Raw genomic sequence first — 21,211 nt, 5'->3', positions numbered from 1 at the left:
ATTTGGATGTGTCCCTGGTTCCACACAGCTGATTGCAATGAGCAGCTCGTTATCTGGCTTTGTGCTGAACTTGGTGATGAAGCATCAGGATGTTCAGTGGAGGGAGACGTGGAAAACGTGCAGAGCTTCGGCCCTCGAGGATCTGAGTTTGACACCTCTGCTTTTAATGGATGAACAATCCGACGCTTGCTGAATTCTGCTTCACAATAATAGGAAGAGCTGACAGCAAAGGGTCAAAAATCAGGTACTTTTCATTTCAGTTATTTCCATCATTGTTATGTAATGTAAAATCTGACTTCAAAACTGGGTGTAAGAGAGTGTTACAATTCTAGTTTTCTATAATGTGCATGGTCTAGCAACGCAAAGCACTATTTTCAAATTGTGCAGCAAGAATCCCTTTATAGTGTTCAGTATGTATAAAAGTCCTAACATTTGTACAGAGACATGAAAAGCCTGTCATCATACTGGATTTATCTGAGAGGAGTTTCAGTCCTTTTCAACCATTACAACAACATCTCTCCAGTGTGCAGTCGTTACTGCATTTTTTTTTTTTAACTTAACCAAATACAGATGTGAGCGTGCAGGAAGAAGAATCTCAAAGTCCAGCTCTGCTTCCACCCCCTTCTCCCATTGGCTGGTGGAAATGGCAGACTTGTTAGTGGAGGGAAGCATTCTCCACCCAGCTGTAGTTTAGGTTCCATGATTTTCCTCCTTTTACCAGCTTTGCTCAGAGACACCGGCGGGATGGCCTCGGCACATGACAGAGCTGTACTCCAAGCCATATTTAACCCCACCTCCCCCTTTGGAGACGTTCCCGGCCTCAACCAAGAGGAGGAATCCATTGATGATGGTGAGCATGCAGCTCCTGACTTGACGTGTCTACACGTATCATGTCAGAGCATATTGAGTTTATTTGAACACCTTTCTTTTCTGAGCTGAGAGAGGGAGAGAGAGAGAGAGGGAGAGGGAGGGAGGGAGGGAGGGAGGGAGAGAGAGAGCATGACATTGTAATCCAAACTGAGTTCTGGGTGACATCTCTGTGTTTTTTCTTGCCACGGTACCTGTCAATTGAGTTTGAGTGCTTTTTCAACCTGTTTATCTCCTCCTGCCAGACAGTGGCTTTGACACGCAGTTGCTGAAGCAAGTGAGGGAGCTGGAGAGGCAGGGTGTCTCAGCAGCCGAGGCGGGGGATTTGCAAGGCGCTCTTCAGCTGTTCAGCCAGGCAATCCAGATCCTGCCTGAGCGAGCCTCTGCCTATAACAACCGGGCACAGGCCCTGCGGCTGCATGGCGACACAGCAGGTACATACAGCGGATTCAATAACAACCCTTTCCGGAGACTGCCAATATATCAAGCTGCAGAGTGTAAGAGCAGCATGACACTGAATCAAAGCTTTGTCTGTCTGATGCACTGCAAACTCTGGGTCCATCGTGGGTATAGCTCTTTTACTGTATTCTACAATTCAGCTATATTTGCTGTTATGCGGGGATTTTGTCGGAATTACGTCTGGAATATCTCAAAGCAAATGAATTGTATAACTCCTCTGAATCGTGTCTATGCCACTGCGTCAACTAAATCACATTTTGATATCTAATCGCTCTCTTCATGAATCATAGTCATCAGATTGTGCAGTCGCTTTGCAGATTTTTGAACTCAGTCAAACCAGAATCAAGTGATTACAGCTTCCTTTGTGCAGTCTGCCTTTAAAAACTGAGGTTTTGTCTGAATAGGCCTTTTAATTTGATTATACACATTCTTACTCTGATTTATACATAAGCTGACAGTACAGAGGAAATGCTGGAAAATTGACATGACTTCTGTTTATTTCCACACAAAAAGAAATACCTGAATACATAGTCCTGGATTTCTCTGAGTGATATTGATACACTTTGTACAGACGAAATGAATAAGAGACGGACCTGAAATCAAAAACAGCCCCCCCCCCCCATCTCCATTCACTTTGATGAACAAAACCAATTTCCAAAATGTATTCAATTATGGGTTCATTCATTTTTAGAAGAGGCAAATTGTTTTAATTATACTTGAACTGGGTTTCACTTGTGAATAGCTTGTAGTTAGAGTAAGAAATCTTAATTAAATATAAATGTTCGTCAGAGTACGGTAATAGTCACACCCTTATTGGAGAAGCGCTTGATCACAATTTGGGCCTCTAAAAGTTGGGATGAATTTTTTGTAGTGCTCAAAATTATGAAAGTTGTCCACTCTGGGTGTAGGAACAGGCATCATCAGTTTACATGTTAGACAGTGGTTTATATACAGTATCTGTATGATTATTCTAGTTTGGAATGGAACAATCCTGTTTCCTAAACATAGACAAATCAGTACACCTGAAATATGCAGAGAGAAGTGGGCATGGATGTTCATCGGGAAACAAAATCACACTGTAGTACTCAAGTCACCTGACGAACATATTGAATAATTGAACAGTTCCTAACAAATTGTAGGTTCTTGATAAAAAATTCTCATCAGCCGAGTCTCCATGTAGAGGCTCGTAACTCTGGATCCACAACCTCTGTGACCTGGGGTCCATCCTTCCAGAAGAGTTTGATGCCTCAGCAGACAATCGAGACATTGACAACAGTGGTTATTGGGTTTTGTTTCAATAAAATGTGAGATACAGAAATCACCATTGCATGCATCCCAAACTTTTCGTGAGTATTACATATCTAGGGTCAAGATGAAACTTGCTTTGCTTACCAGGATGATAGATAGATAACTACTTTATTCATCCCCGATTGGGGAAATTCAGATGTCCAGCATGGACTGATCCATCATTTAGTGATGCCGAACTGATATATTTTCATGCATTCTACTACAACTTTTAGCTCCAGATTAATATGAAAAAAAAAACGATCCAGGTACTGAATGAAGATTCCAGTGGACTGAAGTGAGAGTGATGTGATGTGAAGTGAAAGTGAGGTTTCCTTCTGTTCTCAGGAGCCCTGGTGGATCTGGACCGAGCCATCTCTCTGAGTGGCAGCACTGGACGGACTGCCTGCCAGGCGCTGGTGCAAAGAGGCCTTTTACGTCGATTACAGTCCCAGAATGATGCGGCCCGGGCAGATTTTGAGAGAGCGGCAGCTCTCGGAAGTGAGTTTGCTCGACAGCAGGTTGTGGCTCTTAATCCCTATGCTGCCCTATGCAACAAAATGTTATCAGAAGTGATCAACAAGCTGCGCAACCCTGACGTTTCTGAGATGCAGTAGTTTGAATGGACAATTTAAGCGCTCGGTTCTGAACCTAAATAAAACCCTTGTTATCTTTTTACCTCATCTTGTTTTTATTGTTTTACTGGTGTTTAAGGGGGAAAATAAACAAGTATCCAACTGCAAATCACTTTTATTACAGTACACACAAATCAGAGTTCTCTGATTTTCTGCAATAATGTTCATCTACTTAAAACAGTGTTATCACAACATGCACTGTTGCACACTGGTTATCCTGATGCCACGTGAACCAGTGGTTCCAGCCCCGGATCTTCAAGTATTCAAGTTTCAAGCATGCTTCCTGAGGTACTTCAGCTTTCATCCAGTAGATGTCAGTCTCATCATACTAAAAGCAGTTGGAAGCTTCACTGCACGCCTTTATTCAAATTGAACGGTTTTCTCCTTGAATAAAACAAAATCCGTCAGTGCAAACAGAAGTAACACCAGTTGAACAGAAACATCACAGATGACTTTATCACCGCATCATAAAATGTGGGGATTGTGGGGGATTAAGCAAGTTTTAGTATGTCTTAAAGAGAGAAATAGGTCACTTTTGTCTGCATATGAGAAATATGGCTTGCGGGTGTGTTACAAGAAAATGCAGGATGAGTAAACTGCATTGAAGTGTTTGTTTATGCCATGGGAGATGTTGCACATGTACAGCAGTCTGTCAGTGGGGCTTTAGCACACAGCCGCTCTTGACATTCCTTCTCTCTTTTCACGGAAGCTTTATCCATTTTTCATTTCCGTGGGTGCTTACATATCACGTCTGAGTGACTCTGAAAAGGGCCCTCGCTCGTGTTGCCAGTGCGCCCACCCCACCGTGCTCCAGGACAGGAGCATCATCTCGTGTGCTTCGGCCCTTTGTGTTCGTCTCTGACCTCTCCCAGGCAGGCCAAAGCCACAGGATCTGTGTGCTCCTCTCTCTGGTAGAAAGAACACGTTTTCAGGTGTTCAGACATGGAAGGAGCATCGACAAAGCTCCATCTGTCCACAGAGGAAAACAGACAGCTGAATTTCCAGACCTGTAAAACACACAGAGGCAGAGCAGAAAGAGGTGTAGGAGGCTGCTGTCAGAACATCTATCAAGTGAACCGCAGCACAGCTACACAGTCACGGGGAAGCATTTATTTTTAATATCCGTGGAATCTAGATCGCAGAGTACTTTTCTCACATGTCAGGGGCTGATGGTATTTCTGTCTCCATCCATTACAAATTTATACAAATTATGAGGTTAACTGGGGGGGAGCAAATACCCAGCTGTTGCCTTCACAGTCTTATCAGCATCCCGTGTTTCCATGAATGATCACATATTGGCCTCGTTATGGTAGTACTATGTTTACTGGCTGCAAAGCCGCTGCAGGCCGTTCCACATCGCTGATATCACTGGCACACTTTTCATATTTGTCTCATGATCACTGCAGAGGTGATGCCGTGCATGTAAAAATACTCAGAGAGACTTTTATAAGACCATCAGTTCCAGCCGAGAGGTATTCAACTTGTATGATTGATTGTTTTGCAGCAGAAACTATAATAAAAAAACGGAGATGATGCATTTCTACTCAAGTCTTTTTTCAGCTCCCTGAAACTGTGAACGATTTAAACAAAATACATTATCCATTTTTCAAAGATAATTTCATGACATTTAGTGGTCATAAATACTTTCTAAATGTCATCAGTTAGATGCATTTGGCATTTGTTGACCAATATAGATACAATAAGCACTTGATTATAGTTACTAGTTTCCTAAAAAGTATAAAACTAGGATTATTTTCGTAAGCAATACTTAACTTGTCAATGTCTCTCTTAGTTCTTAGCTGTCAATCAGGTAAGGGATCTAAAGTCCAGCTTTGTCATCGAGTGCAAACTAGTCTGCTGATTCCCAGCTGAATTTTTTTAAGCTTTCAAACTTTGTTGTGAACTTTCAAATATGACAAAATCCTGAAAAGGAAAGTGACCTCTAATGCACTAGGCATGTATTTCCAACCAAAAAGGGGACACATCTCATCTTTACACAGAAGAATATTTTTGTTTTGATAAGCAGTGACCTTTTCATTTTGGGAAACAAGTGGACCTGGAAAAATGTCACTCATGGTTCAACAGAGCAGCCAGATGTTGAAGTAAAAAAAAAATCTGATGTGGCCCATGGCTGGAAATCACTGCTTGATTTGTTTCCTGTCTGATTTGTTTTCAGACTGTAGAACAAACAGGTTGCACATTGCAACACTAAATGCAGCAACCAGACTATTTATTGTGTGGGGACTGATGTCAGGGAAGAAATTGCACCTCTATTTCCTCATGTTGTCTGACCCCAGCGGGCAGCTGATTTTTGATAAGCACACAGAGGTGGAAAAAAAAGAAGCAGTACATTTCCAGCTGAAGCTTCAATAGGAACCCATTAATGGTTGCCAACACGGCTGTGATTCAGTTTGTAATATTGATAGAGAGGGGTGCTGGGAATCTGCTCACTGTTTACAATGCAGCAGCTGCCAGGCTGCAGGGATGACTGAGACTTTCCAGTGACAGTTAATGGTGTCAGGTACTGAAGGGGAACTGATATACAAGTTTGGCCTTGTGCACAAAGTTCAATTTTGAAAACTAGAGCTGAAAAGATATAATTAGATGAAAAACACACAGTAAATAATATGATGACTGGCTTTCCGGGACTAAAAACCATGAAATAACATCAGAAGTGAGCAACTTGGGTGCTCCGTATTAGTAGTAATTGGAGAAGGGATGTCATTTCAACTGCATTTAAAATAGGAATTAATAAGATGTAATAACTGTTTTACCATATTCATTTTAAGTTGAAAATGGTTTATTTAACCAGGATTACACATATATTTCTTTTATATTCCATCTGAGTTGATTTATTGGTTGCTTTGGTGACATCATTAGTTCTCCATTCTCATCTTATTCCTATTTAGTTACTACTTACTAGGAGCATGAGCACTTGGGGGTTTGAGGGCCTTGCTCAAAGGCCCCACGGTTTAATTTTCTGACACCTTTAATTCCCTGAAGGTCCCAGGATTTGAACTTGTGGTATTCCAGTGGGGCTCCTTTCTCTATCCACCAGACAATCATTGCTATCATAAATAGCCTTGATTCACATACCTTGTGGTCGAAGTGCTCGCTCACAATTTGACCCACCGAGAGTGAGGATACATTTCCGTGACCCTGACAATAAATAATTGACTTGGAGAGGTAAAAATAGCAGCCTGGAGAATTGTATGAAACTCTCAAGGATACTTGCTTTCTTGGACGCTATCCAGGAACTTCTCCCATCTGAGTGTGTTTTCTTCTCCCATTTGATGGAGACCATCCCTCTTTCCTGCAACAACGTGGCACACACCTCTCTCATCAGATGGGAGACCTGAGACAGCTGAGACAGTGTAAGACTGTCGAGGTAACCGGCGATGTGCTGGAGGATCTCCAGGGGCAGCCTGCTCAGGGGGTCTGTATTAAGCCCACCATCTTTTAGAGAGCTCAAGGTTTTCCCTTCTTCGCAGGGCAGGCTAGTGGCTTGGGGTCGGAGTGTTAAGCTGTTGACATTATTGCAGTATTTGATTGCAGCTTGATGACCCGCGGGGCTAAACCTCAAGATTGTGAAAGTACAGCCGAGGTATGCCAAGGGGCAGCGCTGCTGGAACCAGCCGTTCAGAGAGGCCTGGATGTCACAGTGCACATTCCTGAAATGAGAGCGGTATTCGTCGCGGCGGAAGTAGCGGCCACACATGTAGCTGAAAGCCGAGCTTGTTTTGTTATGTCTTCTGGTGACGGATTCTGCTCCGACATGCATGTGTAGATCCTGCCGTCTGCCCGTCATGACATCAGCAAGGGAAGCATCATCTCTGAAGGGAGCAGAGGGGAAGCTATATGTTTGTGTTCCGATATCTACATAGAAGCCATCTGTTGATGTGCTCTCCGAGATTAAATGTCCCTTCAGCTCCTTTTCCAGACAGCAGAGTAGAGTCGTGCTAATCTCCTCGCACTTCGGAAGGTCCTCAAGTGACACGCCCAGATCTGCAGTGTCAAGGCTTCGGTGTGTGACTGTGGTTTTGCGTGCCGGGTCCTTCAGGTGGCTGCGCTTTGCTCTATAGCTTTTAGGGACATTGAAAGTGCGGATGGTTTTAACCTCGATCGGCTCCAGATTCCCATAAACAAAATCCTTATCTCTTGGTGTGCAGGCAGCCAGTTGGCCAAAGTTAATCAGCATGACCCCATTGTGCGCTAGATACATATTATACTCTGCAATGTTGACTTCTTTGCCCAACCTTTCTAGGACCCCGTCTTGCCACGGTGCGAGGCCGGTTGCTCCTGACACAGAGATGTCTAATCCCTGATGCGAAGCTCCTCCAGCTAGACTGTTTGATGACTCTTGTTCCATTTCTGTTTTCTTCTCCTCTTTATTCAGATTCTTGGCCATTTGCTTGCATCCCTCCTTTTCTTCACTGAATATTTTCTCCCATGAGCTATACTTTTGAATACTTGTCACATCCCTGCTCCTTGCCAAAGCATCTCTCTCCTCTTGACTGAGCTCTTTTTCTTCATTTATTGTGGTCTGACTACAATCAAGTGAACAGGATGCCACTTCTGCAGGACAGGTCACAACAGAAGAGATATCCTGCAGTTTGGGATCATCTGCCATCAACTCGGGGAAAAGGTTTTTCATTTTGATGGACCGAAACAGCAGCTCTTGGTCCCTAAGAGCTAAAGCAACATCCAGGTCTGCCTCTGCATTTTTAGAGACGCTCTTGTAAAATGTCAGATCCGTTTCTGAAACAGGGAAGCGGTTCCACTCCTGAGAGCAGCAGACCACGCTGGCTGGACAGACCTCCAAGTGTCTGGCCAGCATGTGGCGGAGCATGGTGAGGGGACAGCCGCTATCTGCATTCAGACAGGGGACTATCTCATTGAGACAGATGAGCTGGTGCTCTTCTTGTTTGCACAAGTGGAAGGACGCTCCACAGCTTTTGCAACACTTGACGACCATGCATGAGACGGAGACCTGCACCGGCACCTGGCAGTGGAGGCTGTAACACTTGTCGCAGTGCCTGTGATGGCCCATGAATCTCTGTGCACTCTTCACCTTCAGAGAAAAACAACACAACACAGAAGAAGGCAATATTTACACTCTACTGTGGCTTAGGGGCTCAACATTGTTGTCAAAATATAAATACACTCACCATTGTGTGCCGTGATCATATAAATATTGCAATCTGTGAGGGAATTCAAGCCACAGAATCTGTTGGAAGCAGGATAGAAATGTTTGAATCTGCTTGTTAAGATACACCATGTAGGTAATGTAAACTGTTATGACTTACAGGATCTATTGAAATTGCCTTAAGTTGAAAAATCCATTATGTTAATGAAAATCAAAATTTTTTTGTAAAGTAGGTCAATAGCAGGAATGGTATCAGTGAAAAATTCCTCACCTTCTCGTTTCTCAGTCGCTTTGTCTGCTCTTGCACCTCTGAATAACCTCTGTACTGTGTCTGGACATTATAAATAGCCTCAACAAAGAGGGGCAGACAAGCCAGTGGGATGGGGCACGATTGTCACATAGCCATTAAGAGCCAAGGTCAAGTTACACTGCTTCACTCTGAGAGGGTGGCGATAATAGCCTGTAATCTTGGTTCTCAACAGTGTAACTACTGTATGTGCGGAAAAAAAACTCACACACATGAAGTGTCCACAGTATGTATTCTAGTCATTATCATGTGTTCATTTATTTAGATTTTAGCAGCATTTTCACATATTTATAGATTTGGAATTGTAGCGCTACTTATATTTGTTGTGACTTCGCAGTGAAAACAAATGTTTAGTTGTAAATGTTGGAATTAAAATGCAGAATGTAGTTTGAAAGGGTATTCCCTTTATAATGTCCACTTTTCAGTTTGCTGAAGGCGCATAGTGTGCTATGACACAGATCTTTCACTAGATGTCACTCACACACTTTTAAAAATACCAGCAAATTCTGAGCATCTGTTTTTTTTTTTTTTTTTTACTGTCAGCTCAAGTTTTCCCAAACACCTTGAAATCACAATGTAGGCTCAATTGAAGCTTTAAAATAGTTATTTCTCAATATTATAAACTGTCCTCGAGGCTATTTGAACTGAAGTTATTGAAGTGATGGATGTTGTAATCGCTTCTTGATAACTTCTTGAGAAATATTTGAAGCAACTACATTTTGATAAAATAGCTTCTTGCTTCCGAATAATAATAAGCGATTCCTTGTTGGGATTGTTTTGGTATATATTTGTTGGTAAAATCTGACTAGTACTGATTGCTAATTTTGTAAGTACATTTCTTAGATTATTAAAAAAAAAAAAAAAACTCCAGTCAAACTCTAATAATGAGCCCTCAGAGTTATGAAACAAAATTTTTTTTTAAATCCAGAGCTTGCATGTTGGTTAAACTTGTTCTCACAATATGACACAGACTAATATAAAATTCAGAGAGAATACTCTTACATTTGCACTCAAGTCACTTTTATCGCCAAAGCTGAAATTTAATGTTACTTTAAGTTGACAGTATAACTCTTTGGATGACAATCCTCTGGTACTGTTGAAAGAAATATCAAAGCTCTTGCAGCTTTTGTTCAAAGTCAGCATAAGGAAACTGGATCGCAGAGCAATGTGGTGGTCAGCGCTCCCTCATTATTTTAGTTTTACCAGTCACAGTGGAGCTGGTCTGGATGGTTTGTGTGCATGCTCCTCTCTGCATGTGTGGGTTTTCCCTGGGCACCCAGTCTCCCTGCAAAAGTCCAAAAACATGCATTTCATGTTTTTTGTGACTCTCAACTTATAATTGGCTCAGATTGGCCCTGTGACCCAATGGGTAGAGGTGTCAAACACATTGTAGGTCAGGGGCCATATTCAGCCCAATTCCATCTTTGGTAGAACAGACTTGCAAAAAAGTGCCACGACAACCATTACATTTAAACTTTTAAGTTTCTATTTATTGTGGCACAGAGTGTATGTTATTAGAAATGTCAATTCTTTCACAAAACCAGACCATTAGCGCAGAAAACTACTACAATCTCAACAATAGCTGTTGCATTATGCATGTTTTTACAAACTCAACTGATGACCTGGCTTTGAGGCTAATGCTAATTTGTTAGTTTTCATGGCAGCATCATATATTTCTCAGCACAGGTCCCAATGTTTTGTGTGTCCGATTCTCTTTAGAAAATTGTTTGAAAAGATTTTCTTTGAAATTTTAACAATTTGCATTTTGATTTGGTTGGATTGGAGCCTTGTGCAGGCTCATGGGCCTTATATTTGCTAAACTGGTATAAATGAAAAATGGATCAATGCATTCCCTTTGGTGTATATAGAATAAACATGACCACGTGAGGAAAATATTACATAATTACTATCTTTAAAAAGCCTCAAAATCATTTATTCCTTCGCTGTGTTATGTGGAAGAAAGTCAGATTTAAAAAAAAAATGTAAATAAAAATAATTATCATGAAAATATGAAATTAAACATTCTATTTCCTTTATTTAATGAAAACAGCTGTTAGTCTTCCTGTGCTGGCTCACTGTATTTATTAGAGATAAGCTCCGAATTTAACTGTCTATTTTAACTCCACCACTTTGTACAGTGTTGCTGTGGTTGGCTTATAGTGAATGATCAGCGTGCTCACAATCGTGATACTTGGAGTGACAATTCAGGCACGGCAATTTTGCAATATTTTTACATTTTTAACTGCAAATGTGATACAAAAACTTTATTAAATCAAGTGGGTGGTGAAGCATTCTGATGTGTATGCATGAACCAAAGGTGTTATGCATCACAATAAATTCAACAAATCTTGGCACAACTAATTTATAATGTATTCTGTAATGATCCTAATTTCCCATCATTGGTTCGGTAAACCAAACTAAATACACACCAAATATGGTCTCTTGTCTGATATAGGTTAAAGATTTAAATATCGTTCCGCCATTGTACCTGCCATGATGGAGAAGAGATGAGCTATGGGGATTCCTGCGTGTCTTTTTAAAGGAGTTAGCAAAGGAGAAAATTCATCGGGCAATGTTTGGTTCAATATTGAAACTCATGCATTCTTATCACCTTGTTTTCTCTCGTGGAGTCGACCCAAATAGATGTCTGTTTTCATTAAATCACCACTCGGCAGTACAGTAGAAAATCTGCTGATGCTCCACAACAAATACTTTAGGAGAAGGTACCTATTGTGCTATAATATCAGCCCTTTCAGAGATACCGTGATTTGCAAACAATCTAGCAACAGTCAAGCTTTGACTAATCACGGCCATTAAAAATGAATCTGGCTGAACCATCACCCACTTCACTCCCCCACAGCAACCCTGCAAACTCACCCTGACACCTATTTCACACACCATGTAGAATGTGCTGGACCCACAATCAGCATCTGGAAGTTTTTTTTGTTTTTTTTTCTTCTCCACCTGGCACAGATTACAATGAACAGCTTATCAGAGGCAGCTGCTTTGCTCTCTATAGGCTCTGCAATCAGCATACATTACATAGAGCGGCAGACAGAAAAGAGAGGCCTGGCGAATGGGAAAAAAATAACCATTTGAGTGTCTTGTTGCTGCACAACACGTCATTGAGGTTAGATTGGTAACATAACATTTTTAAAGGCTTTCAAAACAGGTACACGTAATGGAGTAGTCCAGCTCAACTTGAAAGCTTTCTTACTGGAAGCTGCATCCAGCTATTCTGTTTTGACTTTCTGCCTTTACTTATATCATTTAAGATTGAAATTCTTCTTGGTATCAGGAGTCAGAAGACGAAACACAATGGGAGTACAGCTAATGTCTTCAGCCACATAAAAATTTGACTTTTAAAGACTACTTGACATTGTGGCACATATGCTTAATTGCTTTCTGGCAGAGTTAGATGGAAAAATCAACACAGTTCCCATATCAGTTCATTAAATACTATATGCCTGCAGCCAGCAGCTTACCTTTACATGCAATTGGAAATGGGGAAACAGCGAGACTGGCTCAGTCCAAAGATAACAAAATCATGCTACCAGCACTTCCAAAGCTCAGTAGTTATGTCAGTCCGGTTTGCTTATATTGTAAAAACAAAACAACAATTTCATGACTGGTTATTTTGCTTGCATCGTTCACACATCCGATTACTGTGTAATCAGTGAAGTTTATATATATATTTCTGCAGATTACACAACTGAATTATATTTGATTGGATGTAAAAGGATCGATAAGAAATTGTATAGCGAGAAGGTTTGCGGTTTCAACCACAATCAAACAAACCACACAAGTTGAAAAGAAACAAAAAACACAGGGAAAGGCCATCTTGAGCCAGTGTTTGTTTATTCTGGGCAACTGCCAAAACATTGGAGATAAGAAGGGCTCATCCTGGCTGAGCAGCGCTGAGGAGCAACAACCACACCGCAGGTGAAATTCAGAGATACGGATGTCGATAACTGGTCCAGAACCAATTTGGCTAAAATGGCCAATTGAATTGGACTTATTTATACCCCTATGAGCCTTTTCCAACAAATAGAAGGTCGACACTCCATGACAGACAAACCCATGTTCACCATTTAGCCTTCAATGCATGTTGTTTTGGAATGTGGCAAGAAATTGAGGAAAACTCAGGGAGAACATGAAACCTCCACACAAACAAGTCCCAGCCCAGACCTAAAACCAAAATCCTTCTTGCTGTGAGACGAGAGAGAACCAACCACTGAATGATCTCATGGGTTTATTAAAAAAAACAAACTCAAAAAACCTGTGTCAAGTGCAAAGAAAAGTGATCGTTTTGAAGCAATTCCAACTAATGCAACTCATTTTTGGGGTCCATTTATATGACGACAGTGATCAGAGCCACTGAAAACGCTATTCTATAGAAATACCCCAACTTCGTCACCCTGTAAACGGGCGAAAATACAACTTTTCTCAAAGTCTGGTGCTGCGATTGCAAACTGCAACTGTTGTGAACAGTTCTTCAAATGTCTATATTATTAGAAAATATAGTAATATCATGGAAAATGACTAGAATTTCAACATAAAGTAAATATTTGGGATATTTGATATTTCGGTGCGAAATACCAGAGGCCACCAGTGCAGAATCCAATCACGGGTGTCACAGGAGAAATGTAGTAAAATGTCCATAAAAACATTGCATTTTGCAGCCTTTTGCATGCATGTTTTTAAACATTCACCCTAACGGCACGCCTTTGAGGCTCATGCAAGTTCGCTAACTTTCATGGCAGCATCATGGATAAGTCAACTCAAGCCTCATTGTTGGGTTATGTCTGTTATGCATAAAAAATAAAGAAATTATGGTTTTATTATGATTTTTTTTACAATTTTCATGGTCATTCTGTATTCCAGATTGGAGCCTCTTGTGAGCCAGTTTTGGACCATTTGATCATCATCAGCACTCTGCTAAGTTTGATAAAACAGCTATCATGTATGAATGGATTTCTACCAGTGGATCTCCTTAACTTCTGCACACTTGTCCTTAAATGTATGAACTTCAGAGATGGTGAATTAGAGTTTTTTTAGTTTTTTTAAACACAATGCTAGCCTGGTGTTCACTCATCTTGTGCTGTATCAGCTTGTAAAAAAACCCAAACAAACAAAAATTGACATGTTCCCTCCAGAGGTTTTCCATAAAATGTCAGGTGAATTTATAAATATTTCACCACACACACAGCGCACATGGGAGTATAACTATATAGCTATTTAAGAGCAGTGAATGAGATGATATTGTGAGGAGATATGAACCACCTGACTACAAACAACCTTAATTACAATATTGTAACTTTACCTTTAACTTTGTGAAAGGTATCATACACACATTGACACAATACACAACTCGGGATTCTCACTGAATCTAAATTCATCTGAAGACTCAGCATCAGCTCTTATGTAACCTGGCGGCACCCCCCCACCCCCTAGAAGAGGAGATAATTACAGCTTGTTCATTTTCTGTAGCATGGATTTGAACAATTCTGAGGCTGTGAGGTTAATGATTCATGCAAGCTCCATGTCATTTAACTCTAATTTAATGTTCTAAAATGTAACTGGACAGCTGTAGATGTCAAAGGGAAAGAAGTCAAGCTTGATTAATATTCAAGGCATTCGAAAGCTGTCAGAACACAGCAGGACTAATGAAAGCATGGCTGGCTTTGAGTTTTATATTGAAGCTTTTCCTGTTTGCATCGATGCACAAAAGAAAAAAAAAGTGGTGCATCCTCATCTGGTTTTTGGAGCTTCCTATATATATATTAAACAATTTTCAGAGGTTTTCCCTTTTATCCTCATCCCTCTTAAAGATTACCCCCATTTTGGGACTTTTGTCTTGTTTATTATTCCTGGCAAAACATATTAATAAGCCCAAACCACAGAGACAGCGTAAAGAGAAATATGCTATTACTGAATTGTCCAACACCCAAGAAAGGGTGTTGCTACTGTGTTTATGACACAGCCCAGTCCGCCACGGAAGGCTCATAAATAAAGAGCAGATAGCTATGAAAATCTGTGATAAAAATGAAAATGCAGCAGCTCAAACGTGAGCTTGGATACGGCATGAATACTTTCAGCCTGAAAAAAAACAAAACAAAGAAAAAAACTGCACAAACTAGTTTAATCGTGTGCTTCAGCAGAAGAGACCTCAACCATGCACATATGTAGATTCTTTATAAAGTTTTTAATATTTTTTTTTTTTAGGCTGATACATTTATTCTCAGAATGTCACATTGTATTTAAGTCATCACTTCTAGGCATTGTTTTCTATTTAGTTTTTCTTTTTTTTTAATAAAAATGCTGATTATTGCCGATGTGCATAATGGAGCTTGATAGGTTGTGAAATGAGAAACAACGTCCTCGTGTTCCCATTTCCAAAGCCATCTCACAGGGGGAATCGTGGTGTTTTATTCCCTGATGAATTAAAAGGATCTATTCAACTCATTAACCATCTATCTGGGGAGTGGCTATATTTGGAAAGTACTTTTCTTCCCGTTTCTTCTAAACTAACAACTGTGAATTGAGGACGTTCGCAGAAAACACATTATTAAATGGTTGTGCTGAATACTCAGATAAGTGACATTGGGCGACAGTTCTGTTTTACACTCACATATAATGATCAAAACACATTTGCTTTATTAATTTGGCAAAGCATCTTTTATTGTACATCAGACCACCTGATTGGTCCTGATTGACTTAATAACCAAGCAATATAACTGTGAATAATGCGTTGTTTTGTAAATTTAAAGGGCTGTAGCGATCAATAATTAATAATGACATAACATAACATACTAACTGCCACTGATGTAATAATTTTGGTTCTTTTGAATGTAATTAGTAATGAGTATGCATCCTGAATAAATGAAATATCAGTCCGGCCATTCTCTCGCTCTATTTGTGACCAAAGAACAACCTGCACACAAAGCCTTTTTTTTCTAAGAAATGCAGCCCTGTTTAGGTACTATTACAACTTTTGCTCCACTCATTACATTTTGAAATTATGCTACTCTGTAATGTGTTGACTTATTAGATTTTTAGTAAAATAATTTTGTGATAATGCATCCTATTACAATCACAATTATTGACTTTAATACATTAAGAATTGACAAAATGATTATATCATTGGTTGTTATGGCAGCCTTTGAGCATGTCAGGCCATGAATTGATTGTTTTTGTAATGAAACCACAAACACACAGAGAAGAATATGATGTAAACAGTAACAACGGCCAATAGTCAGACATCTGTATGGACAGACGATGAAGTTGGATTGTTTCAACGGTGCCTTTCAACTATAAAACTGCCACGTATAAAACTACAGGACGTAAGGAGGCACATGGTGACGCTTCGGCTTCTCTCTCGCCTGATAAAGCAATGTTTTTGGACTGAAAATTGATATAAGGGCGGTGTGACTCTCCACCACCCATAAGCTACTCTGCTGCACCGATATGTTTGACCTTTCTGTTGTGTAGTTTTATGTCTACTTAAATTTTTTACTTTTTACTCCTAAATTATTATAGTCAAGCCTGTGTTGGATTATTTTAACTTAAATTCTTTCATGTGGTCTGCCATGTTGGCGTCACTGTTACAGAAACAACAGCTTTGCATTCTACCATGAGTTTTCCCCTCCATTTTCCACCATGTTGGTTTCACTGATACTCAGGGACAATAGGTGTTTATATTTAATTTTAGATTGAATATTTACATTAATTTCACTCGCGGTGCTTGAAATTTGGCAGGAGTTTTAAAATGCAATTATCCCATGTGTTTTTTTTCATTTTCTTTAAACAACCAGATGAGCTCAATTTTATCTGTCCTCTGATTAAAATAATTCAGAAAATGGTGGAAAACATCAACCAGGGGTGGGGGAGGTGCATAACAACCTTCAAGAGGCACAAATGTAAGAAAGTAGCTAAGTCTTGAAATATCCCTCAAGTTACAACACTCAGGGGGTAAAATGTTCAATCTCCATGGGTGCCCTATGAAGGGTCAGAGCTATAAACCATCTCCTTCATCTTTAGGCAATAAATCTATTTAACCTGACACTGCAAATTACCTTCCAGCTGGAGGATACATACAAATGTATATACCTCTGGGTGAGTACTACACTAGTATGTCCATATGGACTCTCTGCTGTAGCATATGGTCAGCCCAAAATTGGAGAGAAAATGTCTTCACTCAACTTCACACTGAGTTTTCACTTCATGCAATCCACTTCCTCCCTTTCCTTTTAATTAAGAGGATGTCGTACACATTTTCCTTTGAGTCCCTCTCCGGTCCAACTCTCCTGAACGAAGAACAACGAGCTGCTTTGCCGAGCCTGACCGATGAACATGCAAATGTTTATAGCCATATGAATTCAGCTTCCAGCCTTTCTGCACCAAATATTCTGCTTTTAATTACAAAGACTAATTAAAAGTACCTTGTAATGAAGTCTGTGTAGGTTCCCCCTGGGGCAGGGTACTTTGTGTCACTTTGCATCATTATTGCAGGAAAGGCTGAGGAATGACAAAATCCCCAAAGTTGTAAATGAGACATTTCTCTCCACCAGCTCCCTTAATGCCAGGTGCTAATATCTGCACTGAGAGGGAGGGTACAGCGAGAGGGTAGACTTCAGCACCGAGTCATTTCATGCCCAATATACAGCTGTAATAAATGATAGATCATATAAAATTCATGAAAGAACTAAAACAGCTTGTTGTAGACAAGTTAAATAATAAAATCCGGTGAAGCCATTTATCAGGTCTGTCTCATCCCTGCAGGAGTTTTTATGTGTATGGAGGACCAAAGTCATCATTTTCACATCATACAGAAGTGCTGCCTGGTATTATTGAAATACATCAACTTATTGCATGCATATCCATGTGCAATTCAACAGGTGAAATGTGTTTTATTTTACCTACTTTAAATTTTTTTTCCTTTTCTTCCCTTTCCTTCTATAAATACAATTACCGGTAGGTTTTCAGCTTGTGGTTGCTCCTCAATTAAACTATGTCCCTTAGCAACTCATATTCCAACAACAGGTTGTAAACAGAACATTTCAGGGGTTATTGAGACCGGTGAGATTTGATAAATAAGCTTCACGGAGATGCAAAATCTGGGTCTAAGAGTTAATGTTAAAAACTGATTGAAAGAATGTCTATGGTATGTAATTCTGATTCTTTTATGGGGGAAAAAAATCCTTCCATAAATGTTACAAATGGTAACTACATGAACTTCACTTATAAGTATAGTGTTTTTCAACAGCGTGAGCAATGCCAAAGTGCTTTAACATTGTTAATTGCATTCAGTCATTCACACACACATTCAAGCCCCAATGGAGGCTGCTGCCATGCAAGCTGCTGTCAATCCATTGGCAGTAACTTGTGGTTATAAAAACATTATGAGGCAAAAAAAAAAAAAAAACCTTGACTAGTAGACATGGTAAGATGGGGGAATTTAACCCACAAGCTTGGGATTGGAAGACAGTGTGCTTGAAACTGAGGGCCTGTTTACATGACCAACATTTTCCAGTGAACGCAAAAGACATTCAATGAGATGATGATGTTGTCGTGTAAACAAGCTCTGAAAAAGGATAAAAAAATAAAGACTAATTGGTTGGTGGGCGGGGCCAAGGGAGGCAGGAATTCTACAGCTCTTCAACGATTTTACATCAGACATGAATAACTAATACATACAAACTTTATTGATTACTAAAATGTATTAATTTGAATGTGACAGAAATGAGTCAAGCTGCATTACTCTTACACTTCCACGCAACAGGAAAGCCGCTCACTTTGCAGCACTCAACCCAATAAGCTCAAGATTGATGCTCCTTTTCAGTCTCTCCTGTCTCTTTCAGCCCCGTCTTTCAGCATGATTTCAGGGTAAAACAACGGCTGTCAACCCCCCTGATCTTCACACTCTATGATCACAAACGGACTTCCCCTCCACTGATTTGTCCACGAGCATGTTTCCTGTCGTGAGGTCATCCCAAGCATGCACGATATGGCGGAAAAGGACAAATAGTTGCTATTTAGATGTCTGTGGCAGCAGTATTTCGGTACTGAATACATTTTTCTTCATCCATTGGGGATGCAGTGGCTAATGGAGCATGAGAGTGGCATTTCCCCTGGAGTTGTGTAGTTGAGTCACGCCCCCGCTTGGAGAGGAGCTGCAGGCAGCAGTGGTATGAGACTGGGACCAGCAGGGCATGCTGTGAGAGTCTGGGCCAATTCAGGGGTAAACATCGATGGCAGTAATTGGAGAACAGCACAGCGGGGAATTCCATACATTTCTGACTCATGTGGCTCAGTTGAGGATATCCTGTGGACTTGTTCGGGCTACAAAGAAATCATCTATATATCAGCAATGCTTTCCAGCTTTTGTGTATGATGTTTTCTGAAAAAAACAAATTTTATAGGTCAAGATCTCATCATATTTTCTATTGAAGTCTTAAGTCAGTGGCTGTTCTCATGAATACAGGTGGAGATGAAGAGCTCATTTACCTGCAAACACACAGAGCTGTTGCTGTCCATCACTTTTTCTAATTTAGTAGAGCTATTAGTCTTGTATTTGTAATTAGATTAAATCAATACAATCAATCAATTAGTCATTTGTTACGGGTGTTCATAGAAATCTTTTTCAATCACTCCGTATTGTCTATGTTTCATTTTTTAAGTTCTCCAGGTACCATAAGCAGCTGTGTGAGAATTAAATGACATAATAAGACTTAGATATTCAGAAAGAATTGCAGAAAATGGCTACCTTTGGCATACTTATATTATTCTTTTTTTATTAGTATGGAAAATGTCATGTTATTTCCAAGGTTATTTGTGTTGTGTTCAGCAGAGAAGTTGAAGGCAAGAGACAAGCAAAAAAAAAAATCATAAAGAGTACATATGTATGTGTTGCAGCCGCAGCAGGGTCTGGCGCAAAACTGCAGCAAAGTGGTGCGATAGCATCAAAACATGAGCACGTGAACACATGTGTGTACACACACCTCTGCAGTGTGTTGCTAAAGTTGCAGGGAAAAGAAAAAGGTTGGCGGAAAGAGTCACGTTTTGTGGCTCGGTTGAGGTCTGTTATCAGCGGCTGCTGCTTATCACTCACCCGCACAACAGCAGAAACACACAGAGTATTTTAGCTGCACCTGAGAAGAAATTATCTCTATCTGTGTCTGTTGCATGACATTCTCCTGTGTGTGCATGTGTGTGCGTATGCGTGTGTGTTTGCGTCTTCCTGTGGATCCAAGATAAAACTGCATTACAAACAAATGTTCACAACATGAGAGATAATAAGGGAAAAAGGATTTGCGTGCCGATAAGTTCTCACAAAACAGCAACAGTGAAGAGGTCTCGCTTTGCCTTCAGCATATTTTTCTGTTATCTTAGTACAGTGTGCATATTTAATGTTGAGAAATTCGGCAAAAATAAATCTATTTGTTCAACTAAATTATATGGTTTTATTTGCAGATGACTAACTGTAGCTGGAGGAATGAGTCTGGTCATTTAAGTTCAAAGTCCCTTTTCAAGATGACAGAGGGTAATTATAGAGCAGCTGAGTGAGCCCACGAATGGGTCTGTATGATTGTTAGTGTGGCTGTGGCCGGGATCTCGTTTACGTAGCATTGTTTCAATTGAAAATGCATAGTTTTTGCATTTTCATTTCATGTTCACATGGCAACGCTTTGAAAATAATGGCAGTTTCCACGGGAACTGTAGAAATGCTGATAACGATGTCGTTAGCATGTTGTGCCATGAGTTGCTACTTTTGGTAGTTTTTGTAGTGAAGCCACACACAGGCGCACAGAGAATAATATATAGATATTTATGAACATTAACAACGGCAAGTACACAGATATTCATATGGAGAGGCGATAAATTTGGATTAATACAGTGACTCGCAACGAGTTTTAGAAAATCAACATTTATTTCCCCCCCCATTTCCACAAAGATGACCATTGTGGTGTAAACGGACCCCCAAAACACAACAAATGGTTTCACTTGAAAACAACTTGAATCGTGTAAATCGGGCCTCAGAGGAATATACCATAAAATGTAACAACACTGCTTAACATCTTCAAACCACATCTCCTTTCCCCACACTCCCCATCCTTCCACCCCAATGTGACTAAAAAGACATTAAGGTGTATATGTTGCCATTTCACTAAACTCCTGTTTTCTGTAGGGCCTCATTATTTGTGAACAAACCCAGTGCATCTGATAGCTCCATGAATGATCTGTGACATTAGCATTAGCCTTTCTTCAATGTACCTTTGAGGAGAAATCCTGCCTTTTTTATGAGAGCTGCCTGCTGCTGTCCAGAGGTCTTTTAGTTTATCTCAGCTGTGTTACTTCCCCAGTCATTACTCATCCGGTATGACTTCCAGTTGTGCAGTATATTGTATTCCAATAGATTTGTGTCATCTGCGTTTGGCATTGCAGATCCACCTGCGATACCGATTGGATGGACCCCAGGCACGAAACGATGAAAGACGCCAAATTAGCACCTGT

The 21,211-nt window shown here is 40.2% G+C and overlaps 2 protein-coding genes across 2 annotated transcripts; one reads left to right on the top strand and one right to left on the bottom strand.

Annotated features, from left to right (window-relative positions):
* Window positions 1-726: 726 nt before the first annotated feature.
* ttc36 (tetratricopeptide repeat domain 36) lies at window positions 727-3,288 on the top strand. The gene is made up of 3 exons (XM_080513235.1): window positions 727-850; window positions 1,113-1,301; window positions 2,959-3,288. Exons 1-3 carry the CDS (start codon window positions 745-747, stop codon window positions 3,225-3,227), a joined length of 564 nt encoding a protein of 187 aa, XP_080369361.1. The 5' UTR covers window positions 727-744; the 3' UTR covers window positions 3,228-3,288.
* Window positions 3,289-3,477: 189 nt separating this feature from the next.
* On the bottom strand, window positions 3,478-8,709 carry LOC308139149 (F-box only protein 40). The gene is made up of 4 exons (XM_080508494.1): window positions 8,663-8,709; window positions 8,414-8,472; window positions 6,481-8,316; window positions 3,478-4,252 (listed from the first exon to the last, which is right to left on the bottom strand). Exons 2-4 carry the CDS (start codon window positions 8,414-8,416, stop codon window positions 4,070-4,072), a joined length of 2,022 nt encoding a protein of 673 aa, XP_080364620.1. The 5' UTR covers window positions 8,417-8,472; window positions 8,663-8,709; the 3' UTR covers window positions 3,478-4,069.
* Between the last annotated feature and the right edge of the window lie 12,502 nt (window positions 8,710-21,211).

Source organism: Blennius ocellaris (genome assembly GCF_963422515.1).
Source record: "Blennius ocellaris genome assembly, chromosome: 2".
NCBI lineage: Eukaryota > Metazoa > Chordata > Actinopteri > Blenniiformes > Blenniidae > Blennius > Blennius ocellaris.
Note: the sequence above shows the minus strand (reverse complement) of the source record. Positions and strands in the feature narration are given on the sequence as shown.